The 25,033-nt window shown below is 40.5% G+C and overlaps 1 protein-coding gene across 4 annotated transcripts in view; it reads left to right on the top strand.

The window, feature by feature from the left end:
* Positions 1-25,033, top strand: part of grik2 (glutamate receptor, ionotropic, kainate 2) — a 369,508-nt gene that overhangs the window by 228,368 nt on the left and 116,107 nt on the right. For 3 of the 4 annotated variants that reach the window (XM_044116261.1, XM_044116262.1, XM_044116260.1), the window contains 3 exons: positions 11,859-12,002; positions 14,982-15,089; positions 20,578-20,691. In XM_044116261.1, the coding sequence (XP_043972196.1) occupies positions 11,859-12,002; positions 14,982-15,089; positions 20,578-20,691 (366 nt within the window). Of the gene's footprint in view, positions 1-11,858; positions 12,003-14,981; positions 15,090-19,400; positions 19,446-20,577; positions 20,692-25,033 lie in introns of those variants that run through there. The other variant, XM_044116263.1, reaches the window with a different exon arrangement.

Raw genomic sequence — 25,033 nt, 5'->3', positions numbered from 1 at the left:
AGGGGGTACTGGAGAGTGCTCCTATTGGGGATTCCCTTGTTCTGCTGGGGGACTTCAACGCTCACATGGGCAATGACAGTGAGGCCTGGAGGGGCGTGGTTGGGAGGAACGGCCCCCCCGATCTGAACTCAAGTGGTGTTCTCTTGTTGGACTTCTGTGCCCGTCATGGATTGTCCATAACGAACACCATGTTCAAACATAAGGGTGTCCATATGTGTACTTGGCACCAGGACACCCTAGGCTGCAGTTCGATGATCGACTTTGTCATTGTTTCATTCATTTGTCATTGTCATTGGGATCTGCGGCCGTATGTCTTGGACACTCGGGTGAAGAGAGGTGTGGAGCTGTCCACTGACCACTACCTGGTGGTGCGTTGGTACATCTGGCAGGCCCAAACGTGTTGTGAGGGTCTGCTGGGAACGTCTGGTGGAGTCCCCTGTGAGATGGAGCTTTAACTCCCATCTCCGGCAGAACTTCGAACACGTCCTGAGGGATGTGGGGGACATTGAGTCTGAGTGGACCGTGTTCCGTGCCTCCATTGTCGAGGCGACCTATCGGAGCTGTGGCCACAAGGTTGTCGGTGCCTGTCGTGGCGGCAAACCTTGAACTCGTTGGTGAGCACCTCCAATGAAGGATGCCGTCAGGCTGAAGAAGGAGTCCTATCGGGCCTTTTTGGCCTGTGGGACTCCAGAAGCAGCTGATGGGTACCGGTGGGCGAAGCGACATGCAGCTCAGGTGGTTGCTGAGGCAAAAACTCGGGCGTGGGAGGAGTTTGGAGAGGCCATAGAGAAAGACTTCGAGGCAATTCTGGTCCACCATCTGGCGTCTCAGGAGGGGGAAGCAGTGCAGCACCAACACTGTCTACAGTGGGGATGGTGTCCTGCTGACCTCAACTCGGGATGTTGTGAGCCGGTGGGCAGAGAACTTCAAAGACCTCCTCAATCCCACCAACATGCCTTCTATTGTGGAAGCTGAGCCTGGGGACTCTGGGTTGGGCTCTCCAATATCTGGGGATGAGGTCGCCGAGGTGGTTAAAAAGCTCCTCGGTGGCAGGGCCCTCAGGGTGGATGAGAGTTCCTTAAGGCTCTGGATGTTGTAGGGTTGTGTTGGCTAACGCAACTCTGCAATACCGCATAGACATCGGGGGCAGTGTTCCACTGTATTGGCAGACTGGGGTGGTGCTCCCCCTGTTCAAAAATGGGGACCGGAGGGTGTGCTCCAATTACAGGGGGGTCACACTCTGAAGCCTCCCTGGCAAGGTCTATTCGGGGGTTCTGGAGAGGAGGGTCTGTCGGATTGTTGAACCTCGGATTCAGGAAAAGCAGTTTGGTTTTCATCCTAGTCGTGGAACACTGGACCAGCTCTACACCCTCAGCAGGGTCCTGGAGGGTGCATAGGAGTTCGCCCAACCAGTCTAAATGTGTTTTGTGGACTTGAAGAAGGCGTTCGACCGTGTCCCTCGGGGAGCCCTGTGGGGGGTTCTCTGGGAGTATAGGGTACCGGGCCTTTGAGGTCCCTGTATGACCGGTGTCAGAGTCTGGTTCACCTTAATTCGCAGTAAGTCGGGCTCGTTTCCGGTGAGGTTTGGACTCCGCCAGGGCTGCCCTTTGTCACCGATTCTGTTCATTACTTTTATGGACAGAATTTCTAGGCGCAGCCAAGGTGTTGAGGGGATTCGTTTTGGTGGCCTTAGGATTGCATCTCTGCTTTTTGCGGATGATGTGCTGCAGATCAGGTACCGGTGGGCGAAGCGGCATGCAGCTCAGGTGGTTGCTGAGGCAAAAACTTGGGCGTGGGAGGAGTTTGGAGAGGCCATAGAGAAAGACTTCGAGGCAATTCTGGTCCACCATCCGGCGTCTCAGGAGTGTGAAGTGGCTGGGATGAGGATCAGTGCCTCCAAATGCGAGGCCATGGTCTTGAGCCGGAAAAGTGTACAGTGCCTTCTCCGGGTCGGGGGGGGGGGGTGTCCTGCCCCAAGTGGAGGCGTTCAAGTGTCTTGGAATCTTGTTCACGAATGAGGGAAGAAGGGAGCAGGAGATTGACAGGCGGATTGGTGCAGCATCTGCCGTCAAGCGGGCGCTGTACCTGGTCCGTCCTGGTGAAGAGAGAGCTGAGCCAAAACGCGAAGCTCTCGATTTACCAGTCGATCTACGTTCCCACCCTCATCTATGGTCATGAGCTTTGGGTCATGACCGAAAGAACGCGATCACAGATACAAGCGACCGAAATGGGTTTTCTCCGTAGGGTATTTGGGCTCTCCCTTAGAGATAGGGTGTGAGGGGCGTACTGTGGTGGCGTAGGGGATAGCGCGACCCACATTTGGAGGCCTTCAACCCGCGACCACCGCGTTGAGCGCGGAGTTTGCGGGTTCGATTCCCAGACCCGGCCGATGTTTCCCGCATGTCTTCCCCCTTTTCCTTTCAGCCTACTTTCGATTAAGGGACACAAGAGCCCACAAAAGACCCCCTGGCGGGGAAAAAAAAGAGAAGCTGGAGGGACTATATATATATCCTGTATATCAGGGGTTTTCAAAGTATGAAAGGGTGAGCCCCCCTTCAAGGAGCTTAAGGCCTGCTGCGCCTCCCCCCCCACCCCCCGTGGAAGGGGGCGGAGGGGGGTGGAGTTCTAAAAACTCCACCTTCAGCCCTGCTCTGGCCAAAACCAGTGATGTCATAGTTACTTTGAAAAAGTAACTTTAATCGGACTACTGATTACTCCTTGAAAAAGTAACTTAGTTATATTACCGACTACTTGACTTGGAAAGTAACTAAGTTACTTTCCAAGTCAAGTAGTAACTAACTGCAGGAAAGTAACTAACTGCAGGATTAAGTAACTTTTTAGTTACTTTCAGCAGCTGCTAACAACAACGCTCTGCCTCCTGTGAAAATCACATTGAGCTTTGCCAATACTTAATTGTAAGTTATTTTATAATGGTAACATCAACAATGTGTCTCCACTGATAAAGTTGAACTGAAGAGGAGATTGTACAAAAAATAAAAAACATGAGTAATTTGTGTGGTCCACTGTTGTCTGGAAAACTCTAAGAAGGATTTTAAAGCCCCCCTCCCCCCAGCCTCCAGATTCTGCGTTACGCCCCTGAGTTTGATGTCGCAGCACAGAGCTCCTACTGCAGCTCCACAGCTCAGATGGCTGCGACACTTACCGTAATATTAATAATTATAACGGTGCTAACTTGCCATTATAATTATTGCCAACTACGGACACGTTTATTCGTGGCTGTTTTCACGTTTATTGCGCTGTTTATATTGGTCTCGATGTTTGCAGTTTTCTGGAGCGAAACGCGAAGCTCGACGTCATTCAGAGGTAATACATTAACTTGACATTAACAAAGACACAGCGGGACGGATCATCCTGGAAATGATGAACAGGGAGAGACGGAGTAAAACTACCTTAATGACGGACAAATTCTGGGATTTATTGTGAGTCTCTGCTTATTTCCAAGCCCAAATGAGCAACTTCACGTTCAAAAACGAGCCCAAAAAGGCGCAACCAGCCGCTCATTAAATCTGCAAGCGACTTTAAAAAAATGAAGCCCAAAGCCGTTTATAATAATCGGACTTGGCGACAGAAACTCAAAATAGTTCCAGTTTTTTCACCAACAAAACGCGCATCTCCCTCCATTGTTTACATTTCTGTCGCATAGAGACGTCGGTCACTCGACAAGACACGTAGAGGAAATACGATTAAATAACAAAAGAAGATAGTAACGCGCAGTAACGCAAAAATGATTTTGATAAGTAACTGTAGTCTGACTACTGGATTTGAAATAGCAACGTTAGATTACTCGTTACTGAAAAAAGTGGTCCGACGTCAGTAACGTTACTGACGTCACTGGCCAAAACATCCTCTAAGGGGGGAAACATTTCCACTGATCCCCGCTCCACACACGCACCCCACAGTACCAACTTTTTCCTAAATCCACAGAGTTGATCGTGTGCGTAAAAGACGTTTCTCTCACATCAGTAGACAGCAAGCAGATAGCTTTTCCGGTTTATTTTTTCCCTCGCACCGCGCCTCCCCTAAAGTACTCTGGCGCCCCGGGGAGGCGCGCCTCACACTTTGAAAACCGCCGCTGTATATCATCCATTTATATGTCAGCTATTCTTCCAGCCCACTGACTAATCAAAAAAGGGCAGTAGTGATACAAAAACCTCTTATAAAAGAAATTTATTTAGATTAGAAGATCCACTTGTCAGTAAACAGCCAAGTAGGAAGAGGTGATTAGAAGCAAATTGAAGGGCTCCTCTCACTGCAACCAAATACCTTTTGTTGCATTTTGAAAAATACCTGCAAATTATATCTTTTGAATACCTGTAATTTTGAATACCTGTAATAATACCAAAATACCTCACTTTTGTTGCAGTGAGAGGACCTATTGGCCCTCCATGTTCTGTGTGACCAACTGTAACTCTGTATCCTTTGCTGTCGCCTCTATTTGCTTAAACTTTCCATCTGACACAGGCAACACAGTAGATGCCACATTCATCAGCTCTGGCAATTAAATTAATTACTTTTTCTGACTCATCTTCACAGTTCATAATGCCAATAAAATATGATCAGTTTCATCTAAGTTTACACAATTTCCCTTCTTTTCTTATTTCCTCTTCATAAAGCATTGCTTTATAAAATGTCAATTTAAACACTGCTTACCATAGGCAGGAAATTGTCTCACTTTAGTAACTCACAAGCTTACAGTTGATGACGCCATCCTCCTGCAGCTGCCTTATCTGTGACATTTCTTCTGGCAAGACACAGCTCCGACTGCCACTGCTCCATCACTGACCTGTGAAGTAGTTCCTGACAAAAGTTCAGAAAACACCCTCACTTGCTGAAGAGACAGTTCACTTGACTGGCACATCTTTGCAGCTGCTTCCAGGGTCAGTTTCACTTCTCTCACTAGTATTTCTCTGAGCTTTCCATCACTTACACCAAAGAGAATCTGATCTCTCATCATGGAGTCCTTTAGCATGCCGACATATCTCTCGTAGCATTCATTCTGTTCTTCTTGGGTGAACAGTGAACATCATATTTACTTAACACACCATCCAACTTTTCTTTGTCTTCTGGTTCATCAAGCACAAATGTATTGTAGCCTGTGGTCCAGCTATAGTTGGCAATATTGCTACCTTTCTTGGCTCCTTCTTTGCCTTCAGACCCATTGCGGCAACATATAGTTGGAAGCGTTGTTTGAAGGTTTCCCGTCAGCATCAAGCTCTCTGGAGGTTTTAGTGCCATGGTCGGCCTCTCAGCTCATTCCTGACACCATCGTTGTGCTTGATAGTAACCAGTTGTCTTTTATTGCTCAGACACTTTTGTCAAGGTGTCTCTGCACATAGGGTGACCAGACGTCCTCTTTTTCCCGGACATGTCCTACTTTTCAGACCTAAAAAAATGTCCGGGGGGAATTTAAAAATCGTCCGGGATTTTGGTCAACTGCCTCAAAACACATTACATAGCTTACAGTGCATTGTGATTACATTGCCACTCCGTTCCACTACTCCACTCCAGGTTTCTTTGTATGGCAAAGAATTTGGTAGCACATGTGTGTCCGCCGGTTCTACCCCGCACCCCAAAACAGAAGAGATAGAGATAACTTCCAAGTAAGAAAAGGTGATGCTGAAAAACACTGTTATAATGATTGAGGGACAGAGCAATTCATGGTCAATCTTCAATGAGACACTTCAAAGCCTGTTAGCTTCACATGCTCCAAAATCGTTGCAATAATTAAAAGTGGACTTATAACATGCCACTGTGACATGAAGCACATCTCTTTTGAACAATGTTTTCTGCTGAAGTCTGAGCAGAGAGCATGGGCATGAAACAAACCAAGCAGAACTGTTGGTCCTTCTGTCATCTACTGAAATACACCAAGCAATTAATTAGAGCCAAGAGAAAGACTTAGCACTGCTCATCACTCTCATGCTCAATATGCTGATGGCAGATGAGCACTTCTGTAATGGTGAGTTGTTTATCTACCGTCATCAGTGGCCATGTATACTAGTCTGCACACTCATGGTGGGCTCTGTTATGAGGAAGAAGCTGTGGAAGGAGCTGGTTGTGAGCAGTTCACACACATTAGCCTGGCTGACAGCACTAAGACCCTCTTTAAAAACACATTTTGGGAGAAAATGTCTCTAGGATTTATTTATTGTTTCCTAAAGATGCTGGTCTGTTTTATTTGAAAACTTATGTTTTCACAGATTGGTACATGGCAAAAAAGGAGAGTGATGTTTGCTTGCACTGCAGTTTTTCTCTAAAAGAGCCACATTTTATTTTGTGTTCTCTATTTTCTAGATGTGAACGTTTCTATTTGAAGTGTATGCTTTCAATTCTTTGAGTTGAGCTACTTCAATTTAAGCAAAAAAAATGGCAATTAGGCTTTGTTTGAACTTTTAAGATAAATTGTATTCCGAGGTTTATGATTCAATCTGAAAGGTCTTAACTTTATTTGCCTGGGACTACTTTTATATATAGTAAGATAAATAATTGTTTATAAAGTGCTGATTGTTAACAGTGAAAATGTGAACGTGCCAGTAGATAGTTGGTATCATAAAATATAAATATTGGACTTTTGTGCAGACCTTGTGCTAAGAGGAAATTTTAGTAACTTCACTGAGTTTTAATTGAATACACCTGATTTAGAATGAGCTCTGGTGTCTGATGAGACGATAGAAGGACATTTAACACTTTGTCATGTTCAAATATACAGTCACTGATTACTCCTCCATGAAAGTAATTCAGTTACTTTACTAATAACTTTTCAAAAGTAATTACTTATTTAGTTACTTATATATATATTTTTAAAATATGCACAACCGGAATATGCAATATATCTTTCAGCCTAATTATTCTTTCTGCATATTCCGTGATATAAAATTTAATCAGTTGAAACATCTCTTTTTAAAACTTAATTTCTTTCAAAACTCTTTAACTTTTTAAAATAAAACATATTTTATAAGCACAAGGAGGGCTGCACAGTGGTGCAGTTGGTAGAGCTGTTGCCTTGCAGCAAGATGGTCCTGGGTTCGATTCCCGGCCGGGGATCTTTCTGCATGGAGTTTGCATGTTCTCCCTGTGCATGGTGGGTTCTCTCCGGGTTCTCCGGCTTCCTCCCACAGTCCAAAAACATGACTGTCAGGTTAACTGGTCTCTCTAAATTACCCCTAGGTGTGAGTGTGTGTGTGCGCATGGTTGTTTGTCTTGTATGTCTTTGTGTTGCCCTGCGACAGACTGGCGACCTGTCCAGGGTGACCCAGCCTCTCGCCCGGGACGCAGCTGGAGAGGAACCAGCAACCCTCCTGACCCCATTTAGGGAAGAAGGGTGTAAAGAAAATGGATGGATGGATAAGCACAAGGAAAACAAGGAAACTGATGTATCTGTATATGAACATAAAATGTTATGATCTTTCACAACATATTCTAATCATTCATGATCCATTTTCATTATTGCTCACTATGTTGCAGTTGGAAAAGCCTTGTTTTGTTTGATAGAATTAGATTACTGCTGGAGGATCTTCCTAGTCAGTTTAATTCCACATCTTTGATATTTTATCTGTTCAAGCTTATTTCTTTGTCAGTCCAGGGCTGTACTATGTGCTGAAAACAAAAATCAAGGAGCCTTAGGAAATGATAACCCCATCCCCACTATGGATGAAAGCTATTTCTTGCCACTTTGTTTCCATGGTAATGATGAGAAGCTGATTGGTGAGGAATGGTGAATTGGGGGTAGGGGTACCTCTGCAGTTGCCAAATAAGACCTGGGCATTTTAACAATTCATAAGTGTTGAAATCAAATAGAGCTTAAGAGATTCAATAAATCACCCATGTAGTGAGTATGTGTGTGCTTGCATATGATGAAGAGGGCAAGTGAGAAAATAAGGTGGAAAAATAGAGTGTGTCAGGGATAATGCTCATATTGGCTGACACAAGGGAAAAACAGCTTTTAAAGCATTTAGCTTTAATTTCATTCAGGAGTGACATAATTGATTTTAATGAGATGTTTATAGAGTGAAGTGCCGGTGCTGCTGAATCATTTGCAAGTCTGCCTGACGGGTGCTTATGAGACTCACACTGGGGAGAAACAGAAAGGAATAGAAACCTTTGCTGCCAAAACTCCTCCAGCATACGTGTGCCTAGCTCCACTCCTCACACCACTGAATACATTTGGCTGCTGACTTTAATTAAGAGAATATTTAATTCATGAGATACTTTTCTGACTTTGCCTCTGTTCACAAGAAAACCTTTAGAAGAAATGCTGATTTATAAAAATCTCCCAAAAACAGCGATAGAAACTAAGACAGTTCCAGCTGTGTGTAGAGAACTTAAGCTGAAATCGCTGGATGTGGTGCAAGGGAAAAGCCTGACCGTGTATGATGGCAGATGTCACGGGTTCCTTTCCCGCCTGATGACCGTTTCTGCATGTTTTCCTCCCCTCTCATAATGCGCTTTCTAGTCTGACCACTCTCAGAGAAAAGCCACCGGAGCCAATCAAATCTTTTGAAAAAATCCCAAGCTGCTAACTTTTCCTGTTTCCAGTATTACTCTGTGAAAGACTGACAGGGTGTCACACAGCTAATAAAAAGGTTCCTGAGAGTTTGTGTGCTTTATTGCACAAAGAATGGATAGCTGTGAACATCAGAGCACTGTGTCTGCTCTGGGCCTCAGCAGCGAGAGGCAGGCTGGCGTCATATCAGGGAGGATCTGAGGGATGATAGCAGAAGCTGTCCTCACCATTTAGAACTTTTCCTCCTAACCTTCTATTACAGCAAGCCATATTCAAGTCTGCCAGTATGAGCCATATCTATTGTTCTACTGCTGGTTTAAACTATTATGTTTGTAGGAATACAGCATATTAGTTTCAGGCCATACATTCAAATATATTGTCCTTTATTTGGCACCAGAGGAAAATACTTCCACTTCAACATCTTTTAGCACTAATTATTATCACTGCTTTCTTTTCATGCTTTCACACACTGCCACATTTCAGGTTATATAATGCAAAGTTTTCACACAAGCCCTGTGCACACATACAAACAGCCTTACTGGTTCTCAGACCTTAGACTGTTTTAGATTCAGGGCTCCAATTGGAAAATATTGATGGTTTAAACTTGTTTCCTACCAAAAGGACAATGTTTTCTCCTACATCCTGAGGCACAGTTTATATGCAACATCTGTGGAGAACTGTGTTGATTGCTTTTCAATCAAGCGAGACAAACACTAATTCGATTTGTTTTATGTATTTATTCATTTATGAGGATCTGTAAAATTATAGGCTTCTTTTGTGAAGCGTGAATGACTGGCAGCTCACTGATAGCTCAGTTTGGGCCGACTGTTAACTGTCAAGACTTTAACATATAAATATACCGACACAGATTAAGACAGTGAATACTGGCAACACACAGAGAGGCTGGGAAGTGTTTGTATCTTTGAATATAAAGCTGCACAGGGGAGCCATTTTTGTTGTTACAGTAAATAATACTGTTCACATACTGTTATTGACTTTGAGAAAATGTGTTAGTCCAACATTGATTTGTTGCAGCTGTGCCCTAAAACATGAAATATAACCAAAAGCTTAGTTGCCGAAAACATACTCCTGGACTCAGCATCATGGACAAACATCTATCTAACATACCAGAATGTGAACCCTCATTCATCATTATACAGACTAGATACACTGATTAGTCACCAAGTGAAAAACAAAAAATCCATTTACAACAGCACCACTGTAGGTCTGTTGCACTAGGTGAATTTCTGACAGTAAAGTGCATCTAGCACTTTAAACCTATAAGAAATCTGAATTTAAACAACAATCCATTCATGAATTAATTAACATCCATAGGCTGGTGCCTATCTCCGTATCTATAGCATTCAGTTGGCGAGAGGCGTTCAGGTCACAGTCCATCACATAACACAGAGATATATAGGTCAAACAACAATGCACACACTCATTCATAACAATTGTCAATTTAAAACAACCTATAAATTTATCACATAGATTTGTGGAATGTGGGAGAAAGCCAGAGTTATCCAGTTAGAAACCAGACATCCAGATGTTGGACATGCTAAAGCCAAATAACTTTTCATGCCTCAGCAAATAGAAGTGCAGAATATTACACACAGTAAACAAAATTTTTAAAAAGTGTAGCAAGACCCAATAGCATCAAAACAGTGACTAATGTTAATTATTATTGTTTGCCAGAACAGTGAGATAGAATAGATCAGAACATATTTTATTGATCCCCAAGCAGAAATTGCTTATTTGTTGACAAGTGTTAAATATTAGCAAATGCAAACATAACTGTAAGCATTAAAAAATTACCACCACAAACATGAATACAGGTAAGAAAGAAAATTATAAATGACTGCAGGAAGTTTATTCAGCTAATTTCTGAAGAAACCATGTCAAACAGTAAAAATAGGATAAAGAGCTGTTTTTCAATACTAAAAGGAACAGTATGCTATTGAACTGCACACTGATGGTTCTTTTATTAACCTGAAGAGTAGTTGAGGAGAGGCTGTGAGCAGAAGTCTGTGTTTTTGGTTGATTCTTTGCAGGTTAGGAGCTAAAATAAACCCAACACATAAATTGCCTTTCTGCAGAAAAGGGAAGCTGAGCCAGACGCGGAGAATCGCCGTCAAACACTGTCTGTGGTTAACTCCGTCGGCTCTCAGTCCCCAACTGCCTTTTATTATGATTACAAAGAAGGAGGTTGGGCTTCTTCACACAATCACACAAAGAAAGGATCTTTGCTACAGGATGTTCTGGAACCTTCTGTGGACATACCCCTACAAGGGCACAAGGCTGACCAGTTTCTAATCAGGAAGCTGATAACACAAGCAATTAATGACCACAGCAGCAGGACACAGGAATGTGTACATGTTTCTAACCCCCAAGCAAACACCCACGAAACAGTTAATAATGTACCACAAGAGGAAAGAAGTCAAGCAAACAACACACAAAATAATAATATGAAAACATTACCTTTCAAATAAACTCATAAGTAAATGAACTTAGATAATTTTTTCTAACACTATGCCTTCATCTAATCAGTGGTCCAGAGTCAGTCCTCAATGACCAGTATCCAGCATCTTTTAGTTTTTTCCCTGGTTCAACACAGCTGAATAAAGTGATGGTTAATTTCCAGATCGTCTTTGGAAATATGACAAGCTGAGGAGACAGTTGGACTGCTTGAATCAGCGATGATAGAGAAGAGGCATTTAAAACTAGAATCATTCAACCCCTTAGGAAGGGAGCTGGACTCCCATGGACTAAAATGTGACAATAGTTATCAAAACAAAGAGAAGCAACAAAAAAACTTATTTTTGGTATTCAATTTTAATAATAAAGCTGAGAGTACTTACAGTTCTACCTCTTCAATTAAGCAGAGTAAGAAAAGAAACACTATCACTAGCGTAGTACTGGAACTGTTTGATGCAAAAAGTAAGACTTTGGGATCTTTACTAAAAATAACTAAATGTTTACAAAAAATATCTGGCTGTTTGTAAGGAAACACTGAGAAATGAGTGAAAACCTGTAAAACAGTGCTGTACACTACTTGTGTGTTTTCTTTTCATATCAAAGTCATTACTGTGCTGAAACACATTAAATTAAATTATTAGTGTAGGACCATCATTGCAACATAGATTTGTGACCTTCTCCATGCTAAAGCTGTAAAGACAGCACCATGTGAGTGTTGAAGTAAAGTCTTTGATTTAGATATGAAGCTACTAACATTTTCTTGTCTGTGCACAGATTTCATGCCAGCTGCCTTACTCATCTGCTTAGAGCTATGCTCTGTGGTGATGACCTTCTGTTTCCTCTGTGTCTTGGTATGTAGACGGATGCCGCGCTGATGTACGACGCCGTGCATGTGGTGGCCGTGGCTGTGCAGCAGTCTCAGCAGATCACTGTCAGTTCATTACAGTGCAACCGACACAAGCCTTGGCGCTTTGGAGCGCGCTTCATGGCCCTCATCAAAGAGGTAGATCCTAGTCTACCTGTTCTCCATTCATCTACAATCCTCTGTATACTCAGCACCATCACACAGAAAACACATTCTCTCAGAAAACTGACAAGATTGAAATGTAAATCAGGATGACCAAGTAAAGTTGGGAAAATGGGAAATAAAAATATTTGACATATGTTTATATGGAAATTTCAATCAATTTGGCCAAACAAGATAGGTTTTTTTCTGAAAAGGCAGGCCTTAAACTGTAGTATTTACTGCTTTATAACATATGGTCCATCTGGAACACGAAGTATTGAGATGCACCCACAAAATGACAACTAGAAGAGCACATAATGAGATTAAGTCATGTTAGTCGCACAGTTTTCTCTCATCCAGAACTCAACTTCTCCCCACAATACTTCCCATTTACTCTTTAATTTTTGTTAAGACCATAGTGATAAAGACATTTATCACTACTAACATTTTAATGTCTTTTAATTGCGCAACGTAAATATATCCAACTTTTATACAAGACACTTTAAGTGAATACGTTAACACAGGAATTCAGAAGAGCTACAAAAAAGCTTGGGTCGGGGTCCAGAAATCCAGAACAGAAAGAATCTGAGAAAGGCTTGGCAGAAGGGGTAAATCCATGGACAGAAAAGGGTCATATAGACACTGAAGGAGCCGCTGGATCTATACTGGCTCGTGGCTGTTAATAATCTGGCAAGGAGGCAGAGGCTGAGAGGTGTTTAAGTAGGGTGGGGCCCAGGTGGAACAGGTCAGGTGTGGGAGGTGAGCTGAATGAGTCCTTAAACACAGCATGGACAGGACAGAACATGAATCATAACATAAGCATAATTTCTTGGTTCAGCATTTAAAATAAAACTATTATCTTTCATTTAATTTTGCTGTAGGCAAACAGAAAAACCAAGAGTGGAGTTGTAGTAGTATTCTTATCAAGTGAAATAAATTCTTTAATCAATAGAAAAGCTTGCTGTCCAAGAAATGTGGGGGCATCCAAGTGAATATTTTTCAAATGTGAGCGGCACCCAAAAATGAGGACTTTCTGCATTGGAAAGTCCTCATCTGAATAGCTTCACAAAGACCAAATAAAGGATACAGAGTTAAAGCACCAATAACTTCAAAATTAGATGTTTTGGTTTGATCTTAAAACGATTTTCCTCAGAGATGTAAAATAATAAATAAATGTCATATGCCCACTATCATGAATGCTTGATGGCCATTGCTCCTTTTAAGCTACTTTTTTTCAAATGGTGAATGAAATCACCGTTTTAAAGACTGTCATGTTGCGTTCTAGTCTCGTTACCCAGATATAGAACACAATCAGGAGAACAGATAATCAAATAAATAAAGTTTATTTTAACTATGATGAAAAGTGAGATTGTGTGTTTCTTGTCCTTGTGGATGTACTCTGAAGAACAGTGGTGAGTTTGAGGTTTGTTGGACAATGGAGCTTCAGGGAAATATGGACTGAATGATTAGTCCATTTTTACTTGATATGATGACGAGCTTCCACCGGGGGGGGGAAGTTACTGTGGTCACCAGGGTTACGGTCTCTTTGTTGCAGTCCTTGTGACGATCCAGGTTCAAATGGAGAGAGTTCTTTGGTGGTAGATGGTAGAGGCTACAGTGGAGGGCAGACGGGTAAATTCAGGTGAGGAGGAATGAGGAGTGATCCAACTACCAGCTGAGAATCCAGGAACTGTTAATGATTCATCTGCAGAGGCGAAAACAGACTCAGGCAACCAAAGGATAACGATCTACAGCATCATGAGGTGGAAATCCAGAAAGTCAGGACCTCGGGCTTCACAGGGGTTAAATCCAAGGCATCACAAGAAAACACCTGAGGGAGAGGCAACAGGAATATATTACTAGAAGTAGTCTCAGAGGATCACAGAGTACCATAACTGGCAAACACTCAGGCGTCAACATGCTGGCAGCCTGCTCTTCATATACTCCTGGATGATTAGGTGATAGATCACAGGTGTGCTGACATCAGTCAGCAGGCACACCCTCCAAGGTAGTGCAGTCTCTAGGCACCATTTAGTGGATGAAGAGGGAAGCAGCAGGCAACAAAAAAATCCCCAAACAGCCAAGCCTCGGTACCCAATAGAAACTGCATCTTATATTTACACAAGCTTGTTTGATATTAAAATGAGCTTTTGTCAAACTTAGGAGTTTCAAATAATAAACAAATGAAAACAGAACAAACATGTAAATAAAGTGGATGCTTTAAAACCATCTAAAATGATCCCAAATATGGAAATTTTAAATATCTAAAATGAGACAGAAAAACATGCAATAGACTGGCAACAAGTCCAGGATGACCCCCTCCCACCCCCTGCCGCCTTGCCCATTGACCACTGGAGATAGGCACTAGCACCCATTTGCGACCCCACTAGGGATAAGCGTGTAAGATAATGAATGGATGGATTTAGAAAAGCAAAGATAATTGTGTTAGGGTGACTTACAGTGAATGTCTTTTTAGTACATAATATAGATTTACAATGATCTCCACTGAAGTAAAACATCCTCAGATATGCCACAACACTTCTGTAAATGAAGAGGCACTCAGACAGAGCAACCCGCTGTAGTGTCAGAAAGGTTTTGAGTAGCTCACAGAGGAACTTCCAGATCTGTTGCTCCCACTCGCTGATTCAAAGATGAACCCTGAAGTGCATTTCTCCCTGTCTGGAGAAACTGTGATGATTTGCCAAGCCATTTCTGTTGTGTCACTTTCATGCTACAATGTATTCTATCATGGCTCTAAATATCTGTAAAGATAGGGTAATTGCTTCCCACTGTTACAAACAGACTTGGAGTATGTTTAGACACCCTGAAACAGAAAAGACTGTACACAAACAAAGAAAAGGAAGATTTCTTGGATGTTTCTTTCAAGGCTGACATCAAACCAATAGCAGAGGGGCAGACTTGATGTTGCTTGGTTATCGTCTTCTCTGATGATCTGTTTCTTACTTCTGTCTGCAGGCACACTGGGATGGCTTGACTGGAAGAATCTCTTTCAACAGGACCAATGGCCTGAGAACAGACTTTGACCTTGACGTTATTAGTCTTAAAGAAGAGGGTCTTGAGAAGGTTATGTATTTTCTGATTTGTTTGTGTGTAAAACTTCAGTCTTCAAATACATAATTAACATGTGTTGGACAAAGAAAAAAACGTCTGTGTGCCAGAGTGGGTGTAATTAGTCAATGATCAGTGTGAACATTGTGTGTGAGTATGTGACCTGAACTCAGAAATGCGCTTAGTCCCTACATAAAAATTCTAAAACTAAAACACATGCTAATCATCTCATCTCACAAAACCTCTTAAGCTTTTAGTGACATCAGAGATCATTTGGGCTATTGGTCTTTATACCTCAACAAACTAATCCATTTCTTATAGCAAAATAGTGCCTGTGTCATGATTTGGTGGTGTGAGTGGTGGTGAGGCAGAGGCAGCAAACCCAAAGATGAAATAGATGATTTAATATGATGTAAATCCAAAATCCAGAACACAGAGAGCAATGAACACAATAGGTGACAACTGGAAACTAGACAGACACCACAAGGAACAAAGAACACAGGTGGGGTTAAATACACAGAGGGTAATCAAGGAGATAAGAAACACCTGGGAACAGTCAAGGGGAGACAGGAAAACACAGAGACACAGAAACTCAAAATAAACACAGAACAGGAACAGATCCTGACAGCCTGATTGTGAAATCGAAGGAGGATAATACTTTTTTTTTTTCCAGAACTGTTACAAATAAAAATATGAATGCATATCGATTTGACCCAATTTACCCCTAAACAGAATAAAATGTGTTTATTGTTAAATAAACTAAAACCCCATCTTTCCTTTGTGAGTTAAAGTATTCACATTTATGCGAAAATCTGGTGGAATGGCACTGTAGAATGTTTTTATACACACTGGAAAAAAGTGGAATAGCTCTGTTATTCACCATATAAATTATTCTGAGTTAATACTTTAATACCAGACATTCTAATTGGGTTAGACCAACACTTGAACAAAAGTCGAGTTCGTTTAGTTAGCTTAAGTAAACTAAAACTGTCCATACATTGTAGTTTGTTCATGAAAAAAATAATTACTTTTCAAAAACTATATGTGACATATAGTACTCTGGTATTTTTTTTAAACTTCCATAATTATTGATGTTGTTCAAGGGATGAAATGAGGGTTAAACACATGAAAGTTAGAGTGAATGTACACTGCAAACCACTTTTCTCTACATCTTTTTTTTGTATTTATATTTTCAGACATCTTGTCGCTTTCTGTGGATATAACTGCCTTCCATACTTGGAGATTTCTGATGCCCCCCCAAAGAGTAGAGACATAGAGATGAATTAATATAAAATTTCAAGGCTGGTTTCTAATCTCCAGTTTTTGCAAAACTTTGATCTGCAGAAACTCATTTTAACAGATTCTAAAGATTCTGTAACAGCTTCCAAAAGGTTTATTCTTGCCTTTCTGTTCTAAGCAGCCATTCATTATTTACATTGGGAGCCAAGGTAGTCACACTGGGTTTGTAAGAAAGAGGTGGCAGCTAAACAGCTTTGTAAAAACTATTTTCAAACTAGACATTTTAAACTACACATGTTAAGCTCAGAGTTGGAAGGTCATATTCTATAAATAATAGTTTTATCTTGTGTAAAATTTTCATTTCTACTTCTGATGACCCTCCAGAATGGTACATAATGCTCACACTATAAGCTCCAAAATGCCTCATCTTTCACAGCTCACAGCTTGAGCTTCAGCCATCCCATCAGCACATTTTCCAACTTATCTGAAACATTGCTCCAACTCCACATCCAAAATGCTCAAATGCTTTACATGATAGAGCCTGGTTTGTTCTTCTGCAGAAATGTGTGATGTCTGGGTCTTTCTCTGACTTTCTGCAATTGTTCTCAGGTTCACCAATCATCTGTGTTACATGATGTTTCCTTTTCCCATTTGCTCGTTAAGTGTTTAGTCACAACTATCTACAGTTATTATTCTGCTACTTTCCAAACTACTTTTGTGAATAATAGTAACAATAGTAAAAAAGCTGATCCTACAGTTCTTGGCTGTTTTTAAAATGTCTCTACAGAGGGAGAAACCATACATAATGTGACTGCAAGACACAAAATTACATATTCATATAGTGGCACAAAGTCCCTTTCGCAAATAGGAGATTGGTTTATAATCTATTGGCAAATCACAAACAGTTATGTCTCAGATGATTCCACACAGTGTCACTTGGGAGAGTTACATTCTACTGACTTTCATCAAAGAGATTGGGTTAGCAACCTGTGGACTGGGAGACAATGGGCATCTGCAACGTCAACATTTGGCTGTGGGGTGTGAAAGTAGAAAATCCCATGTGAAGCCAACAAAACAACATTCTCTTAAATTCCAATCCATACTGTTGATTATTTATGATCTCTAGAAAAATTAGTATTAGAATAGTAATATCCTTACTGCTACAAGAATAAACCTGAGGAACATGCTGATAATATACTTGGTAAGTAAATTAACAATTACCCTTTAATACAACCTTTACACACAAGTAATTACAAAACTAGGCTCAAATGAAGACATAAGGGGACACACCAGAATTTTAAGAGAGTGATCTTAGTCCTTCTATCTATGGCTTTTGCAATCGACCCATCAGGAGCTGGATTATTTGGAGTGAAATTGCATCCCAAAAAACTGCATTTTGGATCTAAACTCCTGCTACAAATTAATCTTTTGCTTCAAATATACTCAGAATTCTGCAAAACACACAAATAGCATTGATATACACTCTTTTGTCAAAGGAACCAAAAAAAACACAGATGTTTTGTTATGGAGGTGCTGTGGGGCTGAGAACCTGGCATCAGATATAATCAGTTTATGGCACATTTGTCATGTAGCAGGAAGAACAGACCGCAGCCTGTGGCCTCCACACAAGCATATTATTGTGTTGTGAACCCAGAAGCATTAAACTGGGATGATGCAGTAGTGACATTTAAGGTTTTGTGACTGCAAATGTCAATAGATTACATTGTACACGCTGCTTTGTGGCATTGAGTTGACTATTTGAATTGTTGAAACTTCGGTTTGAAGTGTAGCAAAAATGGTTAATATTCCAATAAACATGGCTTCCTAGAATCTGGGATGCCTGATGAGAGAACACAAACATACACATCATAACCTCTGGAAGAGAGTAATTATAGTCTTACAAGTTCTGCAGTACCAATAATCCAATAATGTGGGAGTGGTGTCGGACTTTGCTTTATAAAAAAAAAATGCACAAGACAGAAAAAAGAAAATAGAAAGAATGTGCAATTCATAAATATAAAATGTGTAACTGAAAAATGTGTAACTGAAAAGCTAAAATCAAACTAAGTACCAGTGTTTCCTGGGTTATCCTTTCTTTACTGCACATTTGTATAGTTCTGACAATTTTGTTTGCACATTTATAATAATCCTTGTTGCCTTGATTTAAGCTTTCAAGCTGTACTTTCATGAGGGATTTGGCTAATGCAGTGATTTGTAGTTTGTAACAAGTATCTCAAGCTGTTCCTGCCTCTGTTGCTGTAGCATTAAAATCAATATTGTTCTCCATGAACAATAAGCAACAGTCATGAGCAATGACTCTGATGGTCTTACATGAAAGGTCAGAGCAGACTCCACCTGCTGAAGATGCTGGGGGCTTTTGGTGTGCAGGAGGCATGTGGTGGCATCAACCACCACAGAGCAGCTCCAACATACAATAAGAAAGCAGTTTGAGCTCATTAAAGCTGATTAACTTCTGCACCTTACTTTATTTCTTTCCTCACCAGGATAAGCTGCCTACTCCTCTGTTTAGATTGGAATAAACAGATTGACATAGCTTTATATCACACATTTTCATTTAGTTTTCTCCATTCTGTATGTATTGTAGGCTTACAAAAACACACAACCCGAAGCCAGAGGCCAACTTGATCATCATCCATATAATCGTGGCCTGACCCAGTCCAAATTTCAAGTCAGGCTTAGGCTATAGATCTAAACTCCAATATGTCATTTTCTCAACTGTATTGGTGTTCTCAGGAGAGAATCATCCTCAGAATAGAGCAACTGCATTGTTCAGCACTCAGAGATTTACAAGATTTTGAACAAGAAAAGAACCAACTAATGTTGCTTATACAAATAATGTTCACTCATGGAACTGCAAGCACTTTCAACTTCATTATTCTCCCTGGCTAATTCCTCTCAGCATCTTCTGACCTTTGGTCTACGTAGTGTGTGTTCTGGCACCTCCATGAATAATTTACTCCATTAATAAAAACTCATTCAAAAGCCCTCCAGTCTCATGAAACTTGAATTAAAGGGTTGATTTGCAATTCCAAAGACTATCTCAAGTACTCACTCAGATTTTCATAGGTGCCTTGAGGAGTGTGTGGCTGCTGAGGGTTGGAGTGTCCGTGGTCCCCTCTAGTGATGCTTAGGGGTGAGAAGCTGAATGGAAAGCAGGGGATGGTGTTCAAGAGACCTGTATTTACAACCTAAAGTAAGAGTTGAAACATGAAAAGCCTTGAGGCATAATCTGATCTTTGCTGTCCTCTTCCACTTTGCTTTTCTGCCGTGTGCGTTCCTCCCTCCCTTTTTCAGCTCCCACTGGTCAGCACCTCAAAAGGCCATGAGGCAGATCAGAATCTTAGATCAGCTGTAACATTGGTCCCTGTGGGTGTCAAGAAGAAAGCAGCCATGAAAGGGTTGAGGGGTCAGATTGATGTTAACTGTTTCCTCAGGATGCCGAACAGATAATCTTTGTGTTGAACCAAAAAGGAAAGATGGTAAAGTTACCAGCACATCAGTAGTCTGTAAGGCAAAGTTACAAAAACTGGAATTAGTTTTATCTTCATTCTATGCCTATTTTCTAAGTAAACAAAGAAATAGTTGCACTGAATAAAAATGTACATAAAAGTTTCAGTAAAATTTAAAGGTGCAAATTTTCCACTGACATATTATACTATAATCTTGTATAGTCTGACAACATATTGCTGTTACACCTGAATTTTCCCACTGTGGGGACAGTGTTTCTGTTTCTGTTCTCTTAACATGTTATTTCTGGGCCGCGCTGTGGTGGTGCAGGGGGTTAGCACGCTTTGAGGCCCTAGTCTTCAATGCGGACGTCGCAGGTTCGACTCCCAGTCCGGACGACCCTTGCCGCATGTCTTCCCCTCTTTCCTGTCTGCCTACTGATGCAAAAATACGAGCCACTAGCTGTTTGGAGAAAATAGGAAAAAAAAACATATTATTTCTGTGTGTTTCTTACGCATTTCTATTTTAATGTAAATTTAATGTAAAGCACTGTGGTTACCTTTGCGTTTTTGAAATGTGCTGTAGAAATAAAGTGTGTTGATTATTTTAAACTCGACTGAATGTCAAACATAACATATTTTTTACTTGATGCACTGCTTTCATTTTGGGGAAAAAAAACTTTTGAATCTTACTGTTAAAGTGAAAGTCAAGGCGATAAGTTTTGAAATGGGTTACTGATTATTCTTAAGCCTGCATAAGATACTTGATGCTGGGACAATGTTTTTTTCTTTTACAGATTGGTACCTGGGATCCAGCAAGTGGCCTCAATATGACTGACAATCAAAAGGGAAAGACAACTAATATCTCAGATTCATTGTCCAATCGATCCCTTATTGTCTCCTCCATACTGGTAAATATATTTTTTCCTATTTTCTTAAACTTTATTTTATTTATTTGTATTTGATAACAATACAGTCTACTTCTGTTTATTTTAAAAATGTGTAGGAAAAAAAATTAAAGACACCCAGCAGATTACATAGGGTTGACTTTGCAACTATTCATCACACTGAGCATGCATGTAGTAAAAAGAAAGAAAGGAAATGTTTCATTGTAATAAGAAAAAGCCTCCATCTGAGCCAGGACCTGGTTCAACAAAAACAGCCATCTGCCTTGGCTGACTGGGTGTTTGAGAAGACACAAAAAGACACACAAGCACTGATCCAGGAGTACTTTCTATGTTATAAAGATAGATACATTCATATACTGATATACACATCAGTGGGAAACTGAATGCAGTTTCACAGGAAATTGGACTTCAGCCATTGTCTTTCCCATTGCAAAATGACTACGTTTTGAGTTACAGTTGCTGCCCGTTGTTACAGTAAACATTGGCTGGCTAAGCTGTGTATTCATGCAGATGGTTCTAGAATATACAGGTAAAAGCCAGTAAATTAGAATATTTTGAAAAACTTGATTTATTTCAGTAATTGCATTCAAAAGGTGTAACTTGTACATTATATTTATTCATTGCACACAGACTGATGCATTCAAATGTTTATTTCATTTAATTTTGATGATTTGAACTGGCAACAAATGAAAATCCAAAATTCTGTGTGTCACAAAATTAGAATATTACTTAAGGCTAATACAAAAAAGGGATTTTTTAGAAATGTTGGCCAACTGAAAAGTATGAAAATGAAAAATATGAGCATGTACAATACTCAATACTTGGTTGGAGCTCCTTTTGCCTCAATTACTGCATTAATGCGGCGTGGCATGGAGTCGATGAGTTTCTGGCACTGCTCAGGTGTTATGAGAGCCCAGGTTGCTCTGATAGTGGCCTTCAACTCTTCTGCGTTTTTGGGTCTGGCATTCTGCATCTTCCTTTTCACAATACCCCACAGATTTTCTATGGGGCTAAGGTCAGGGGAGTTGGCTGGCCAATTTAGAACAGAAATACCATGGTCCGTAAACCAGGCACGGGTAGATTTTGCGCTGTGTGCAGGCGCCAAGTCCTGTTGGAACCTGAAATCTCCATCTCCATAGAGCAGGTCAGCAGCAGGAAGCATGAAGTGCTCTAAAACTTGCTGGTAGACGGCTGCGTTGACCCTGGATCTCAGGAAACAGAGTGGACCGACACCAGCAGATGACATGGCACCCCAAACCATCACTGATGGTGGAAACTTTACACTAGACTTCAGGCAACGTGGATCCTGTGCCTCTCCTGTCTTCCTCCAGACTCTGGGACCTCGATTTCCAAAGGAAATGCAAAATTTGCTTTGGTCAGAAAACATGACTTTGGACCACTCAGCAGCAGTCCAGCTCTTTTTTTCCTTAGCCCAGGTGAGACGCTTTTCGCGCTGTTTCTTGGTCAACAGTGGCTTGACACGAGGTATGCGGCAGTTGAAACCCATGTCTTTCAAGCGTCTCTTGGTGGTGGATCTTGAAGCACTGACTCCAGCAGCTGTCCACTCCTTGTGAATCTCCCCCACATTTTTGAATGGGTTTTTTTCACAATCTTGACTAGGGCGCGGTGATCCCTATCGCTTGTACACTTTTTCTGACCACAGTTTTTCCTTCCCTTTGCCTCTCTATTAATGTGTTTGGACACAGAGCTCTGAGAACAGCCAGCCTCTTCAGCAATAACCTTTTGTGTCGATGGTCGCCTTTTGGACAGCTGTCAAATCTGAAGTCTTCCCCATGTTTGTGTAGGCTTCAGAACTGGACTGAGAGACCATTTAAAGCCCTTTGCAGGTGTTTTGAGTTAATCAGCTGATTAGTTTGTGGCACCAGGTGTCTTCAAAATTTAACCCTTACACAATATTCTAATTTTGTGACACACGGAATTTTGGATTTTCATTTGTTGAAAATCCAAAATTTTTATTTCATCAAAATTAAATGAAATAAACATTTGAATGCATCAGTCTGTGTGCAATGAATACATATAATGTACAAGTTACACCTTTTGAATGCAATTACTGAAATAAATTAAGTTTTTCAAAATATTCTAATTTACTGGCTTTTACCTGTTTACGGTTGTTGCATTAAATTGTATAATTTTATACATTAAAATTGCTGCAGCATTAATGTAAGTAGTAAGTGTTAAGTAAATGAAGTTACTAATAAGAACAAATGAGTAGTTATGGTGATACTAGTCCCAGTGATCTCTTTGTTTGGGAATGTAAAGATGTTAAGAGTGTAGGCTCCCAGTTGCAGCAATTTTGAAAATTACATTTTTAATGGACCTGACCCAGAACTTTGTCAACACCGTGAGCAAATTTAAAATTATTTTTAATGAACCTATATTTTTACTCAGTTTTACAGATAAATGCTTCTCAAGAAACAAAAGAAATATTATTTAAAACAAAAAAACAACATATAGTCCATCTGATGGAGTTGACGAACCACTGAGTAAAAAGAAAACACTGAACTTAGAATGACAACTAAGTGCAGTTGTCATTCTTGTTGAAATAAATGTTGAAATGTTGTACAGCATACAACATGCCTGTTCTCAGATCGGTGGTATTTTAAATGTTTTCCTCTTCCACCCTCATAAAACTACACATTTCTGAACATAAACAGAAACATATTTAAAAAGAAATACTTGATGCATATGAAGTAAAGCTATTTATGTAAAATACATTAAAATGAATTAACTGCCCACTTGAGTGAGATTTGTAAACACCATCACTGAGAAAGAAAACTTCTTGGTTAAAAATTCTGACGGTGTTGACAAAATGCCAAACTACTTCAATTTATATGATGGTAATCTGAAGGAGGCCATATTGTAACTCATCAGTTCCTTGAAATCTTTACAATAAACAAAAATTAAGCATTTATTTTACAAAGGTTTATCAGAATTTTGTAAATTCTCAGGTGTGGTGTTGACACAATATGGTTGTGACAAAAAAACTTAGGAATAAAACAGAAGAAAATCTAAAGAATAACATAAGCTTATCAGAGCTGCCTACCCCTTTTATCAAAGGAAGAAACAGGAAATGGTCACAGGGTCCTCGGAATTTCTAATCAATCAAACTTTATTAGTATAGCACATTTCAGCAGCAAGGCATTTCAAAGTGCTTTACATCAAATCAAACACAAAAACACAATGCAACATAGAATCAACAATAAAAACAACATCAAGTCAGATTCCTTTAATAAATTTGTGATTGATTACGTTTCAAATACAACTCTAAACAAGTGGGTTTTTAGTTGAGATTTAAAGGAAGTCAGTGTTTCAGCTGTTTTACAGTTTTCTGGAAGTTTGTTCCAGATTTGTGGTGCATAGATGCTGAATGCTGCTTCTCCTCGTTTGGTTCTGGTTCTGGGGATGCAGAGCAGAACCAGAACCAGAAGACCTGAGAGTTCTGGAAGGTTGATACAACAGCAGCAAATCTTTAATGTTTTGTGGTGCTAAATCATTCAGTGATTTATAAACTAACAGTATTTTAAAGTCTATTCTTTGAGCTACAGGGAGCCAGTGGAGAGACTTTAAAACTGGTGTCATGTGCTCTATCTTCCTGGTTTTAGTCAGAACGAGCAGCAGAAATAAAGGCGCTGCGATCATTTTTGTGACAGAGTCCTGCTCATTCCGCATTGGAATAGTCCGGTTTCACTAAACCAGACTGTCCACTGACAGACTCACTGCGTAGTAACGCCGTCTGCTAGGAGCGTCGCTAGCATTAGCAGCTAACAGACGATGTCCAAACCAGTAATGTACATGAATTAAGAAATCCTACGGCTGCTAAAATCTGACACTGCTCCGTTTCTGTTTACGTTTTGTGAAGAAGGAAGTTGTGCTGGTCTTCTTCTGGGTTTTTTTGTCCTATTCCTAATATTAATTTCATTTTTACTATTTTTAGTGAGAAATTACTGTTTGGATTAACTCCAATCTGCGGAATAAGTGTTTGGAGTTCATTAGCAGATTAACTTCAAACAGGTTTGATTATTTTTAAGGTAATCATTGTGTGTTAACAATCACAAGTATATAAGTAGCTGCACAAAGGTGAGTTGCGTAATTGTGCTTTGGCTCTGATGGGGAACATGGCCAATGGAAGGATTCAGAGGGAGCATATTGATCTCATGGACAATGTTGATGATGGTTTATTAGCGTTTAGATTAATCCAGACTGATTATCCTGGAGCTCTGAGTAAGACTTTAAAAAGGAGCCGTGCATAAAAATATCCATCCATCCATCCATTTTCTTTACACCCTTCTTCCCTAATGGGGTCGGGAGGGTTGCTGATTCCTCT

The sequence above is a fragment of the Gambusia affinis genome, linkage group LG05 (genome assembly GCF_019740435.1).
Source record: "Gambusia affinis linkage group LG05, SWU_Gaff_1.0, whole genome shotgun sequence".
NCBI lineage: Eukaryota > Metazoa > Chordata > Actinopteri > Cyprinodontiformes > Poeciliidae > Gambusia > Gambusia affinis.
The sequence above is the reverse complement of the archived record's forward strand: the minus strand, read 5'-3'. Positions and strand labels throughout refer to the sequence as shown.